The sequence below is a fragment of the Dermacentor variabilis genome, chromosome 1, assembly GCF_050947875.1.
Source record: "Dermacentor variabilis isolate Ectoservices chromosome 1, ASM5094787v1, whole genome shotgun sequence".
In the NCBI taxonomy this organism is placed as follows: Eukaryota; Metazoa; Arthropoda; class Arachnida; order Ixodida; family Ixodidae; genus Dermacentor; species Dermacentor variabilis.
In genome coordinates, this window is record NC_134568.1 from 97,609,053 (window position 1) to 97,623,336 (window position 14,284).

At 44.3% G+C, this 14,284-nt stretch overlaps 1 protein-coding gene across 1 annotated transcript; it reads left to right on the forward strand.

Moving 5' to 3' along the window:
• Positions 1-289: 289 nt before the first annotated feature.
• LOC142581420 (uncharacterized) lies at positions 290-13,530 on the forward strand. Its single transcript, XM_075691209.1, has 5 exons — positions 290-382; positions 813-944; positions 1,814-2,023; positions 2,753-2,980; positions 13,407-13,530. Exons 2-5 carry the CDS (start codon positions 819-821, stop codon positions 13,473-13,475), a joined length of 633 nt encoding a protein of 210 aa, XP_075547324.1. The 5' UTR covers positions 290-382; positions 813-818; the 3' UTR covers positions 13,476-13,530.
• Positions 13,531-14,284: the final 754 nt, after the last annotated feature.

Here is a 14,284-nt window from a genome sequence, read left to right on the forward strand (position 1 = left end):
AATGCACTTTGCAAAGTAGAAAATATCTGTGTCTTTAACTTGGTAGATTTCTTCGCACACATCGAAGAGAAAAAGGCTGTTACAATGAAACCTGTAGCACATAAAAAATAAATATATGCCATAGAAGTGGCTCTCTTTCTGTTTATATAAAGTTATCGTAGCCTTTTTGTACATATACTAAATGTAATGTCCACAGGCTACGAAAAATATTTTAAACAGGAAGATTCGCGCATTAGCCGCGCACAGAGAAAAAAAACTGAAAGCATTTTTTGTCGCCAGGGGGCGAGCATGTTTTCACCGGAAGTTCTCGACTTGATGCTAGATCCGCACTGATCCAGCCTTTTCCTACTCTTCTAGCTGCCACGAGCGGGGAGTGTGCTAGGCGAGTGATATATTTTTTACACTAATAGAGAGTTCTGCTTAAATTTAATTGCAAATTGGATTAAGTTGGCTTTTATGAATATGTTATGAGTTGTTCAGCATTGGAACTTTGAGATGTTATGGGTTTTTGGCGTTTCTGAATGTGCACGACCGGTTTCCCGAGCTGCTTAAGCCTAACAGTGTCTTGGTTCGTAAACGTGTTCAGCCAGGTTGTATTCGAGTACTCGAATATACGATCGTCGCTTCGCTCCATGTACTTGCTGTTGTTGCATTTTCTCCTAGCATTTTTGCGGTTATTTAGCAAGAGAACTGTAGCTACTTTTTAAGTTTGAGGTAATTGTGCTTGGTGACTGGCACCTGCCATTGATTGGCATGTGGGCGACCACGTTGTCCGTGCCGGCGTCTGTGTTACATTAAGCTTTCTTTTACAGCTCAAAATGACGGACTGCTGGGACGATCCTGCGCCTACTACGGTAACAGTTGTTCCTACGGAGCAACTAGAAACAAAACTTTTTGGACGTTGGAGCTCAAGTGATGTGCAAGTCAGCGATATCGGCCTCACTGTAAGTTCTTCTGTGTATGCTCACATCTTCTACTGTGTGCATAGGCTGTAAGTTGTGCTGTATTTTGTTAACGAGGCCTTGTGCAAAGGCGAACTGTTTCACGTTGTGATCACCCGCTGTAGTCAACATTTTCTACAGAATGTGTATGCTTTTATTAAGCGCTGTTTGATGTGTGCTTCCGGCTTGCTCGCGAATTTCTGTTCAAATTCCTGAAATGCTTAATGGAAAATCCCGATGTTATTATATGTTCGCTAGAATGCGGCATAGGACAGCAAACTCGTTCGCACTGACCCGCGAGCTCGAGTGGTTACTAGGGCTGCGAGTCTTGAGTGAGCCCGGCTGATACTGAGTGAGCTCTAAGCAAAAAGTATATTTTGTGAGTTTCATTTTGCCGACCCATGCAATGCGGTGCCCTGTGCTTGCGTCCCCTACTAACCACACTCGCTCCCCAGCTACCGTAAGCAGTTGTAATATGCAACTTGTGCTTTGTAACTAGTTAAAGTAGGCCTGCTGACACTGGAGTCCTACATTAAAAGTGGCGCTGGTCGGCATAATTGTACTCTCTACGCGCTGTCTTTGGTGAGTGAGTGGACATAACAGCACATGTTAAGCAAGCTAGAGCTTGTTGAATGAAACAGGACAAGACGAGAGTGATAAATACGAGAAATGTCCGTCATTCTTGCAGTCGTTTGCATTTCATCTGCTGGTTGTACACTGCATTGCTGACTAGCTCAAGACGAGCCTGCAAAATTGTTCAGTTGTTAGCCTTTGAATTAAGCATTGAGGCCTGGTAGGGCTCATATTCTCTGCATTCCGCTTAGTAAAGTGAAACAGATGACAGCTTCTGAATTTATGCTGTTTTTGTGCAGGATTACATTGCAGTGAAGGAGAAACATGCCAAGTACTTGCCCCACTCCTCCGGACGTTATGCATCCAAGAGGTTCCGCAAGGCCCAGTGCCCCATTGTGGAGCGTCTGACCAACTCCATGATGATGCACGGCCGCAACAATGGCAAGAAGCTGCTTGCAGTGAAGATAGTCAAGCACTCTTTCGAGATCATACACCTTCTTACTGGAGAGGTCTGGTACCACTTCCCCTATTGCCACTTCCTAACCAAATGTCATATTTGTAACAAATAATGGCTTTGAAGGCCATGGGGATACCAGAAAGGGTCACATGGTCTAACTTTTGAGGCCTGTTGACAAACTGCACGAGCAGCTAATGAGCCAAATTTTCTATTTGCTGGCAATGAAATCTTGTCACTGATTGCCTGTTCCTTTTCAGCGACAAAATTCCATTGCTAATTTAGCCATCTGTGACCTATTGCCTTTCAATAAAACACATAAGTGCAGCTTCTCTGCTATGCGTCACTTTTGAGTTGCGTCTGCCTCATTAGAAATCGCAGCAGAGAGGCTTTACTGATGCCATTTGTACTTGGGCTAGACTTAATAAATATGGTTAAGGGAACTACCTGTGTATCCATTTGTGCATGTTTTTACATGTAGTGTTCTTGGCTATTCAAGTCAGGTTAAATATAACTAGACTGCATATTTATTAAAATGTGTTGTACGAGTAGCATCAGAGTTCATGCTGGATAAGGATATGATGAAACTACTCTGATGTTGGTTATGCTTCTTGTTGCTTGCAAGCTTGATGTGTCCTCAAAGTGGCACATGAAGGAATAGAAGGCACTTCATTGAATTGAGTGATGCTGATTGAATGAGTGAAGTGTCAAGCTGTAAGGGGGGAGGCCTTATGACAGTGTGTGGACAAGTGGGTAATGGGTGATTGTGTGTTTGTTGGTACAGAACCCTTTGCAGGTGCTGGTGAACGCTATCATCAACAGTGGACCACGTGAAGACTCTACGCGCATTGGGCGTGCTGGCACAGTGCGTCGTCAGGCCGTGGATGTGTCGCCGCTGCGCCGGGTGAACCAGGCCATCTGGCTGCTGTGCACAGGCGCCCGTGAAAGTGCCTTCCGCAACATCAAAACCATTGCCGAGTGCTTGGCTGATGAGCTCATCAATGCAGCCAAGGTCAGTCACCTAACGCTGAATTATATACATATACCACATGGGTGCAGAATTGCCATTGGGTGCCTGAATTTCTTGATTCTAATTGCCATTAAAATACGGTTGGCAAAGCTTTCGAAGGTGTTGTACAGGAAGTGGGAGAAATCTCGGCTGCTTTGTTTTTTTTTCTTTTTTTCTTTTTTTCTTTTCTTTTTTTTTTTTTTTTTTTTCCTTCCACAGTACCTGCTTCCCCTGCGAGCTATCTTCACATTCGCTCGTGCGTATGACCATGGCATGCACATTGCTAAATTAGAGCACCTCTCCCATTTGTGTCAGAGGCATCTGTTAGGAATGTGTTTGTTGATTTAAAGACTTTGTATTCTGTAAGTGCATCATCACGACAGCATTTAATTGCTTGAAAGTGATATGTAGCACCAGCACACATGCTTTTTAAGAGGCCCTGAGCCACCTCCAACTTTTTACATGTAAATAAATTTGCACATCCAGTACCGTGTAAAAGGATCATCATCATTCGTGAGGATGGCCAGTACCATGTGGCACGGGGAAGCCGCAACTTCAGAAGAACAATTCCATGCTCTTCTGCGGGCTTTTCTGGTCCTTGCTTTAGCGCAACTCAGTTTGAGCATAAAGGAAAAAGGACAGACATGTGACATGTCCTTTCTTCATATTCAAACTGAGTTCCGTTAAAACAAGACAAGAATATGATGCACCAACTCACCCATTCATCAATACCGTATTTACTCGCATAACGATCGCGCCCCTAAATTTTGTCGTCAAAATTTGTTTTTTTTTTTTAAATTTCCAGTGTAATGATCGCACCCCGAACTTGCCACAGCGATATGTCGTGTGCCAAGTCTAGCTAATAATGATCACGCTTACCATCTGTCGAATGCTATGCGAACAACTCAAGAACAAACCAAGCGTTCTGCACGCACCAAACATACTTAAACGGAAGCTGAAGAATCTGTTGAATTCAATAAGACGCTCATATACGGATGCGGGAACCTTATAAAGCATGAAGGTAAAATTTTGGGGGGGATTTTTCACTTAGGAGCGACGCAGTCATCGGTTAAAATTGCGCTGTAGCCCCCCCCCCACCTGTCAAGCGCGGCGTGCTGCTGCTGACAATGCGAGTGGAGACCAGAAACCGCGGCTTAGTGACATCAACACTGGTGTTCCGCTCCTTCGCAGTCTCCGCGACCGTGCCTGACCGGGCTTATTTCTGCGTGCGTGCCGTCATAATCTGCTTTGCTCGACCCTACATTCCTTTGTGTGTAATAGGAGTGGTAGTTGACGTGCGCAGCATCAACTGAACTTGTAGGCCGATCATTTCGCCGTTCTGTGCAGCCTAGGCTTGCACGAACACCAGTGGCCGAGACGATGTTCCGATGTTCCATTAGTTCCTGCAAGACAGGAAGCTTTCAGCTAAGTGGGAGGCTGCTGTGAAGCGAAACAACTTCAAAGGCTCAAGAACAACAGTGTTGTGCTCTAGCCACTTCTGTGACGATTACTACCGGAGTTTATCAATAATGCGTGCTTTGGGTTCTCCAAAAAAAAAAATAGTTAGCACGCTGAACGGAAGGTGCATGTTTATTGCCCACCCTTGACGCAGGTTTCATCGCCAAGCGCCGCGAATTTTCTATTCGCACGTGTGTTGTGAAACAGCCTGCATGCAGCTACCATAACGCAGCGCAATCGTAAAGTTTGCGTGTGTTGGAAAGCCTGCTCACGCCAAGACGCTGCGCTCCCCCTTCTCTCGCACACATAAGGAACCGACCATCTCACGTAGCCGATGGAATTCGCCGGTTACGAGTAGCGTGCAGATGACACGCTGATGAAGGTTCTATACTACACGTGCTACAACAGCCGGTAAATTTTTCCGCGTTTAAACCGTCTGTGTAGATTGCCGACAGCTTTGGGGCAGCGCACAAATGTTGAAGATCGCATCACCGCTTACGTTCTATGAGGAGGCATGCAGAAACATAACACTACAGTTGTTTGCCCGGAAACGTACTCACTGGAACGCTGAATGCAGCTTAGCAAAAAACATACTCGCCAAAGAACATTTCCAACACAAGGAGATGCTAACACTTCGCCTTCGTTCGCGTGGAAAGCAGTGCTTGCACCAGCATTTTTTGCTTCTTGGGGAGGCCGGCTCTTCGAAATCGGCTCGTACATGTAGTATGTACAAGTACATAGGTACGTGTAGTATGTACAAGTATAAACCCCTTACAAGTGATCTTGCACGCGACAGCGCTACAAGCAAGGCGATGGCTGTCGCATTCACTCGTCGTCTGCAAGCCGAACTCCACGCGAGCGACGGCTTTGAGCGACGACTTCCCGGTATGAGGGCAGCAATATACGCGCCGAAACTAGCGTGACGCATGCTTTATCAATTTAAGTTGATGTATTTTACTGAAGGAGCACAAAATATTTCTGAAGGTCTTGTACTAACTAGGTTCTTATTCTTGCACGTGTAAAATTGAATAGTTTGCTCGTTCCGTGCGACAAACAGTAGTATTTGAGTTATGTACATCCAGTTTCGGCTTCGCACAATTGGTTAGTCACTCATAGCATTTCCGAGCGACGAGTTCTAGATTTCTAGAAACGAGCGATCGAGCAACAACACCGAGCGATTTCTTCAAGCGACAGCCTGTTTTGTCGCTTGAAGCCGTAGCCCCTCACCGTCGCACGCAAAATCGCTCTCATAGAGTTTGGACTTAACGCCGAACTCCTCAGAGAAACGCAAGCTCTCGAAAATTTCCATGACCGTCTCAGCAAAACACCACCAAACTACTTTGCACCGTGCTTCGTGTGTAGCGGCAGCAGTCGGTCCGGACGAACGCCATTGTTGACGTCACGAGGCGCGCGAGTTGGGCGTGTCTGCTGCTGCACTTTTCGTCGAAATAAAATGTTTGCGCCTTCTTTCGCTCAATTTCGATGCGATATTCGAATTCAGAGGGTTGAAAACCACGGCATACTGCTCTTCACTCATTTTTTCTGGAAAAGCTTTCAGCTTCCCTTTAAGCAGATGCCCCATTTCATTCCTTTCATCACTTTCCGCACTTCCATGACAAAAAAAAAAAAAGCCACAACCAAACTTGCCTTGGCTTTATTATTTGCAAACATTATAATGGTTGTGGTCAACAACAAAAAAGGTGCCTTTTGTTTCCTCTCGTCTGCACTCGTGGGCACGCAACAAATCGCGAGCGGCGACAATAGCAGCCACGTTTACACTGATGCGGTTGAAGTGTACCCTATTCATATGCCGACGCTTGTAACACAGCTAAGATATTCGCCCACCCTTAGGGGAAACGTGCCATATTGGGATAGTAGTGAAGACAGATGCTGCAGCTTCCACAGCATGCCCACCATGTGTTCCTATGTCACTAGCAGCTAAGTGCGCCCATCTGTTTCTGTCCCCTCAAAGTGAACGTGGCTACATTATTGCCGCAAACTTGCCTATATTGGAGTGTTTTAGTTGAGCGTGTTTACGCTCCGCTAAGCAGCTAAGCGGAGCGGAAGCGCGAATGCGCATGCGCCGTCCGCTTAGCCGTAAGCGGGCTAGCGGAGCGAAGAACACGGTCCGCTAAGAAGCTGCCTGAGCGGAGCGTGCCGGGCAGCACTTTGGCTAGCGTTGGCGTCAGAACAGATTGGATTGGATGCAGAAAGCAAGCACGCTGGCTAACACGTGGCGTTCCCCAAGACTGCGCTTTCTTTTCCATTGGATAAAATGGACCGTTAACGCATTACAAGCGCACGTCTAGGTACTTCATGGAGAAATAAGTTATATATATACATATATACGTTTTACTGTATAAGAGTGATCATAAAGTGTTTTTATTTTCTTTCATTACCTTGAATTTAGCCAGGGGGCGCTGCAACTACGAAAGGTTCGCTCCGCTACGCTAAACGTATAACTAAAACGTGAAAATCGCCCGCCGCTCCGCTGTGGCTTAGCGGGGCAGCTCGGAGCGGAGCGTACCGTAAAGACGCTTAACTAAAACACTCTATTAACGTTATTATTCATTACTGGTCCGGAAGAAACTTTCAATGCACGTGCTGTACTCACGAGAAGAAAAAGACGTGTTTGGCTTGCTCTGCCGGCCGCTATTTTTGTTTTGGTGTCCCGCAGCAAATGTGAGACGAAAAAATTTTTTGTTCTTTTCGCGGAAAATTTAACCCGCTTAATGATCGCACCCCTTAATTTCGCCTTTTCTTTTTTTTTTTTTTTTCGGTCAGAAAAGTGGGATCATTATGCGAGAACCTTTCTTGTCCCTTTGCATGTCATGGCACATTGGCAGAGGTGTTCAGTGCTGCCTGGCCACGACGGCTGCATTTCGATGGAAGTGAAATGAGGAAAAACACCTGTATGCCTAGATTTAGGTGCACTTCAAGGAACCCCAGCTGGTCAAAATTAATCTGGAGTTCCCTACTACGGCGGGCCTCATAATCAGATCATGCTTTTGGCACATCAAACCCCGTAATTTAATTTTAAATTTTTTTTTTCAGTTCCGCCAGAAAATGTTTTGTGCGCCATGGCTAATTGGCACAGCAGTCTTATTTTGTAGCATTTCTAATGTAATTTTCCGTTCTTATTGCTCGTCATTGGCTCGAATGACACCATGCAGCCATTATCACTGGGTGGGATTGGCTTCTTGGTGCTGTGTGTAAGAAAAGAATGTAAAGTTAATTAACTGGAACATTACAGAATACAGACCCTGCTTGAACAAATTGTATTTCATTTATGACAGGCATGAAAATGCACTGCTAAGTGCAGCATTGCATTCACTGGAGTAGTGGTTTAGGGAGTGTCAGTAGCCAATGTGTGTATGTACAGATTTAATTAGAAATAAAGGTTGCACACGTCACCATAGATTGTATTACATAATGGCGGCTCACCATTCATGGGTTTTGCATTTTTGTGAAATGAGGATGTGTGTGTCGTGTCCCACTTTTCCATATTTTTCTGCTAACGTCAGCATATCAAGTTATGCTACACTCAAACCTTGTTATAATGAAGTTGAAGGGGCGGCAAAAATTATTTCGTTATATCTGTTACTTCGTTAAGTTAATTATTACCGCCTATAGCAATATATGCCCTATGGGGAGCGCGATTGTAAAATGGAAATAAGAAGACTGTCTTGAAGCCCTCGGAACTGGTATGTGGCCACGCAAGCAATGAAAAAAGAACCAAAGAATCTTCGGCGTATGCAACACTCGACTTAGCATTGGATGCGTCAGCCTTTAGATAGCTGGCTTCTGTTTCATTATAATGGTCTTTTGTGTCCACTTTCCACTTGTCTCGTCGCGGTCGAAGAACACATGGCACACTCGGCACAGCACTCCATTGTGGGATCGAGGAGGCAAGCAAACTCCGCCACGCCAGCTCGTGGCCTCCGAGATTGCACCAATGCCAGTGCTATCTTCAAGGCCATGCCCAGCTGTTAGACCACATGGCACATTGCACGGAGAGCGAGAAAATAATGCACGCCCTGGACGTCGCCCCCAAGATTGCGCCCGGAGGCCCCTGAGGCCAGGTCCAGCTGTGGCTGCGTGCACAGCCGCGCAACATGGTGCAAGTTGAGTGTTACCCCCATGATTGTGCTAGTGAGATCTCGGAGGTCACGCCCCACCTCGCCTGTTTGTGTGGCGCGCAGAAGTGAATGCACTCCATCTTTCGCAGCGTGGCGTGGCTCGTGCAGTCAGGAACATGTAAGAGAGGTCAGTGGAGACGTGCAATAGACAAGAGCGTGAGAGCGCCGCATGCGGGGTAAAATTCCAGCTAGCAGGTGTACATCTCGTTCACGCCGCCTTGATTGCCTCTTGCACTGCGCGTGTTTGGGCACGTTTCGTACCGTGCGCGCGTGTGTGGACGTTTTATTCGCAGGACTATGTACACGCTTCTATTTGCCTTGGGGGGGGGGGGGCGACCTGGGGCCTCGAGCAATACCATTATTGATATTGCTACTATAGGAATGAAATTTGTAGGTAATACGTAATTTGATGTGCTTGATGCAAATATGTAATTAGTTTTTCTGTACATAACGAGAAAAATATTTTATAAAATCTTTCATGTTCCCAATTTTGGGATGACTGGCAAAAAATTTTTTTGCAATAAGAAATGTAAAAATATTCCTGAATGTTCAGGGAGTGCAGTAAGCATGTCTCATGTTTCTACCTCTGTTCTATCCAAAGTTAAAAAAGTTCAGAGTTGTAACTTGACATGGGCGATATATATATATATTTTTACTTTCCTCAAAATGTCACTATGTTTCAAGGTGCAGAAATGGTATTATAGACTTACTGCCCTGCCTGGGAGCCTAGCTATCAGATAGAGCAAAAATTATTCAAATTGGATTATTAGGCAAGTAATTATGCCTCCTGGAAAATTGCTGATTACTAAAATAAAGAGTGTTGAGAAAAAAGGAAAAAACTAGCCACCATGTGAAAAAAGCATTTTATTCTCCTGGATGCATGAAATTGTCATAGCCAATGGCTCAAAAGGCTCTAGGGGAATAATCTGAATGGGATTTTCCTCAATGCCTTCGCTTTGCAGCTGCTTAAAAAGCTGCCAAGGACATTCGCTTTTTCTACACTAACAACACGACAGTCCTTTTCAGGGGAGACACTACTATTGATATAATATTCATTTTTTTTATCAATACTAATAAAACCTTCCAACATTATAAAGATTTCTGTGCTGATTTCAAATACGTAATTCTTTTCCTATAGGCCATTTACTTCTGAAGATAAATGGAATTCATTGTTCATCATTTGCAGAAACGAGAAAAATATCCACGCTACAAAAATTAATATTGTCACATGCATAGTACTAGAAAACATGAAGAACACAATGGTAGGAATACCTTTTTGATATAACTAATATTGGTAGCTCTATAGCAATTCAATATTTACTGTTCCAAATGTGAGTTCCCTACTGTCCGATCTACAGCAGAATTGAAAAATTTTAAAGCATAAATTCCAGAATTTGTTCCTACCACTGTGTACTTTGCACACTCAGCTACAAGCCACAACAAAAGTTATGGCTCTACCTGCCTTGAAGGCAGAGATATCGCTGCTGCAAACCAGCTAGCAGTAAAAAAATTGGTGTTTTGAGAAAACGAGAAAAAAAGAAATATATACGCTTTTAATCAAAGGTGCAGAAAAAATTTTGCAATATTTTGCAGTCAGTGGCCAACAGCCACCAAGAATGTAGTCGCTCTGACCACGGCCACCCAAATGTGGCGAAAACATTGTTTAGTGCTGTTCGCCGATTCCCTGTGGCTTGCAACGCGCTCGTGGCAAGGTTGCTGTTCACGCGGGTCGAGCTCCACGCCAACGCGATATCGCCGCAGCACGCGCACATAATAACGGTCTTTATGGCGAGGCCATATTCCCGTTCGCTTTTGCCTACTGCGACGCTACCGCCGCACACCTTGCACTTAACAAACGACATCAGTGCGTTCAGAGTCCTACTGACAATAGCGAAGCCTGCCTCGGCGTCAACTGGTGCGGCTGCAACGCCATCGGCGTAAGTGAGCAATTCCAACTTCTGCTTTTTGCTGGCGTTGAAGCAAGAACTTGAAGGTGTTTTTTCATCCATCTCTCTGCAGCAAATCTGCATGCTGCAACATTGCAGTGTCACGCCGAACTCGGCCGCTGTCCAGAACACTCGCGCGTTGGTGAGCTGGCTAGGCCTACTTCGGCATCACTTGCGGTTGGCGGTGGACAATTATTGTTCTCCGAAGGAATGGAACACTTCTTTTTGCCGAAGTTGTGCCTCATGGTGAACTTCCCCTGTGGATCGGTCATCGTTGCGCATTTGTCACAAACCTACCAGACATGCCGTCAAGTCGCTGGCAGAATGGAGCAGACAGGAACCTAACACAGCCAACCGCAGCACGCGTTTCTGGTCACGCGCGCTAGTCGACGAATGGGATCGCGCATTTGGAATTTTTGTCCTCCTGGATTTTAACGTCACCGGCGAGCCGGTGGAATCACTTTTGGCGGGAAATTGAAGAAGAAAGGCTCCTCTTTCTAATGAGACCAAGATGGCTGCGATCGCGCGCGTAGGAAAAGAGCTATGCACCGCGATAGAGAGGTTGTTTTTGCGCGGAATTCAGCTTACAGTGATGCTATAAATTGATATTGCGGGCAAAATACTCTTCCACGATATGTGAAACTTGGTGATTTAAAGGAATATTAGCTGTAGGTATAGAAAATGTTATTCTAAAAAAAAAAATCATTTATTTTCGCAATTTTTTCACCGCAAGACTCGTGTCCCCCCTTAAAGATCAGTGCACTAGACAATTATTTTCATGGCTGCAATGCAGCGAAAGGGCAGTCTGCTTAGCCATGTAAGTGACGCTGAGCAGGTAATTGGAAACGACGTATGTGCCGCCTGAAAAATCGTTGGCACATTCGATGCGTGTTAGCTAAGTTATTTTTGCAGTTTCTCACAAAATGTTTTCTACAAATCAGTGTTGTCTCTGTTGGCGGCAACGGACTTCCATTGACACTGCAGAAATAAACAAAATATATCGCCGCATAGTGCAAATATGACATGCGCACACAACTTTAACTAGTACGTCCCCTACATTATAGAATAGAGGCAGCAGCGTAAGTAGCTTGGCCACTTTTCAACAGTGGTCAAGAGTCTGAAGTTGCATTTTTGCTTCGGCAATGCTGGCGCGACCAAGAAGCGGGCATGTATCGTCCAGTAACTCGATCGAACGGTGCATTGGTAATGCAGGAATGAACTCCAGTCATGTTCAATGCATCGTGCGCACATTCAATTTCTCGGCACGCGTGAACTGCGGCCATTGCTAGCACATGCAATAGAAGTGGTTTTCATTCTGAGGCAGCGCACACACAAATGAAACACAAGAAAGAAGACAGTACAAGCGCTGGTCTAACAGAAAATTTGCATTAAAAGATTATATGCCCAGTAATCATGAAATTCATGTAGATTACATGTAAAAACCGTCATACACTCATGAGTGATCAATGAACGAGATCGCTTCATTTGCCAGTTGTTTATTTACTTTGTTCGGCGCGCCTCAGTAATCCATGTCTGTCATCTGCTTTTTTCGTACCGTTTTCTTGTGAATTGACAATTTCACTGGCAGCATCAACCCTTTCGTGTTTACATTGCTGTTGTGACAGTTAACACAATAATTTCCAGTCATCCGAAGAGGTGCCCTCCCGTTGCAAACATGAGATGTTTCGCCCGCAGCGCGAGGGGTAGTTTTTGGTTTCAGAGACGAATCTAGTTGATTATATCCATTGGCGGGACAATTTCACTTCGTTAAAATAAGGTTTTAAATACACATATCTCTATGGGGATTTCAAGTGAAATTTTATTGACTTTGTTGCATCTGTTTTCTGGTATAATGAGGTTCGAGTGTAGTGATTTCATTGCAAGAAAATTGCAAAAGCAAGTTTTTTGCTCTTCACATCTTTATTTTTTATAGATGCTTTTGAAAACTTGTTACGAGATATTCCTCTGCGATGTCAAGGTGTTCAACTTCGTAAAAATGTTGTATTGGCTTGTTGCCAATTAAAGGGACACATGAAGAGATACAGCAAATCGGTTTAAAGGAGTGCAGTATGTTGAAGCTCGTTTTCATTCTTTTGGCGCAATCGTGTTCAGTACTAGAGAAAAAAACAATCGATCTTTCCTTTTTTGAATGCTGCACCCTCACAGCAGCGCCGGTACATCATGTGACAACACAAAGTTAAGGATTTTCTTGTATTGGGCAAACTTTAGCACTGAAAAAGTTCTAAGATATTCCTAGATTTTCATGCCATTGCATATGTTATTCTTAGCTGAGTACTTCGTTTATTTAGATCACTGTAATCTTTATTGGTGAACAATTACCTAAACTGAAAGGAATGCTAGGTATCTAAGTCTTGACATCATGAGAAGCTGGTATGGGAACTTCAACAAGGTGGTCCCCACTCATATTTTCATTTTTGTATTTTCTGACGCACCAAATCCCTTGTCTTATTGCAATAAAGCTTTTTGGCATCCTGGAAATGGGATTTGATCATACAGGTAATTTGTACTTCTCTTCCATGTTCCCTTTAAGGTAAATGTCAACAGCACATGGCGTTGTCATGTTCATATTTGACATGTTTACATTATGTGGTGCTTGTTCTCCTTTGTGTTGCTGTAGAGGGTCTGTGAAAAATTGTACTGTTCCGTAGCCTGGCTGCCTCCAACAAAACCCTGAGTGTATGTCAGCAATGGCTTGCTCAAGCACTCTTTTGGTTGTGGTGCTGTCTAAGACGGCAACACATCTATGGGCAAGGTGGTTTGCACTGCAAGGATACTTATGCATAAATTTTTCATTCCTTTCACACTTGCAGCTAGTTGTTGAGCCTGGAAATGAGTGTGCTTGCTCACCTGAGATTTATTTTGCAGGGTTCATCGAACAGCTATGCGATCAAGAAGAAGGACGAGCTCGAGCGTGTGGCCAAGTCCAACCGTTAAAGGCAGCATGGCATTATCCTGTGGGGAATAAACAATGCAGTTGCTGCTCCTGGCATTCATCTTTCGCCTCACTACTTCTACGTGCATTTGCAACTGGCTTTGCTTTGGTGGTCTCGTGTGCCACCATGCCTTTGCTAGCTTGAGCTTAGTGCATTGTCTTGCACTATGCTCAAGCCTGGTTGCATTATGCAGTCGACATCTGTTAACCCTTTATTGTGCCATATATCAGAGCATAATAGAAAAGTATTGATGGCTAACTGCGCTTGCTCTAAAGCACTTGCAAACCATTGTGCAAGAACGAATTCATTTATTCCAGAACTAAATGAGAAATTGGTACATTACCATTTGGTAACATTGTGCCATAATATAGTGCAAATTTATACTTGTCACTGTTACCAAGTGTGCACTGTGAATGCGTGCTCGTGGCCGTTTGTAACAAACTCCAGCATTCGACTAAAAGTATTGATGAACCAATCCATGCTGCTATCGAACAATGCATTTAGCATGTTTTTGGAGGCTCTTATTTCTGGCACTATGTGTAATGAATGATGCTACAAGTTTTATAGGTAGAGTAGCATGGTTGAATTATTCGTTTAGTTTGTAGACTGCATTGAATTGGTCCTTGAGGAAGTGGCATTCAAATTAGTACTGGTCTGTGTTAAACGCTCTGTTATACTGCACTAGCTTTGGGGTTGGCACGAAATCTGAGTAAGTTCCCAGAGAATGCTCAACGCATTGAAGAAGCATTGGACTCCATTGATTAAGAGGAAGTCAAGTTTGGACATTCTTGCTTGTATTTCTGATTGCTG

Bases quoted from the DNA above. Each gene is read 5' to 3' on its own strand.
- LOC142581420 (XM_075691209.1), top strand. From the start codon at position 819: ATGACGGACTGCTGGGACGATCCTGCGCCTACTACGGTAACAGTTGTT. The intron at 2,024-2,752 runs GTCTGGTACCAC...TTGTTGGTACAG, and splicing joins TACACCTTCTTACTGGAGAG to AACCCTTTGCAGGTGCTGGT. The intron at 2,981-13,406 runs GTCAGTCACCTA...TTTATTTTGCAG, and splicing joins AGCTCATCAATGCAGCCAAG to GGTTCATCGAACAGCTATGC.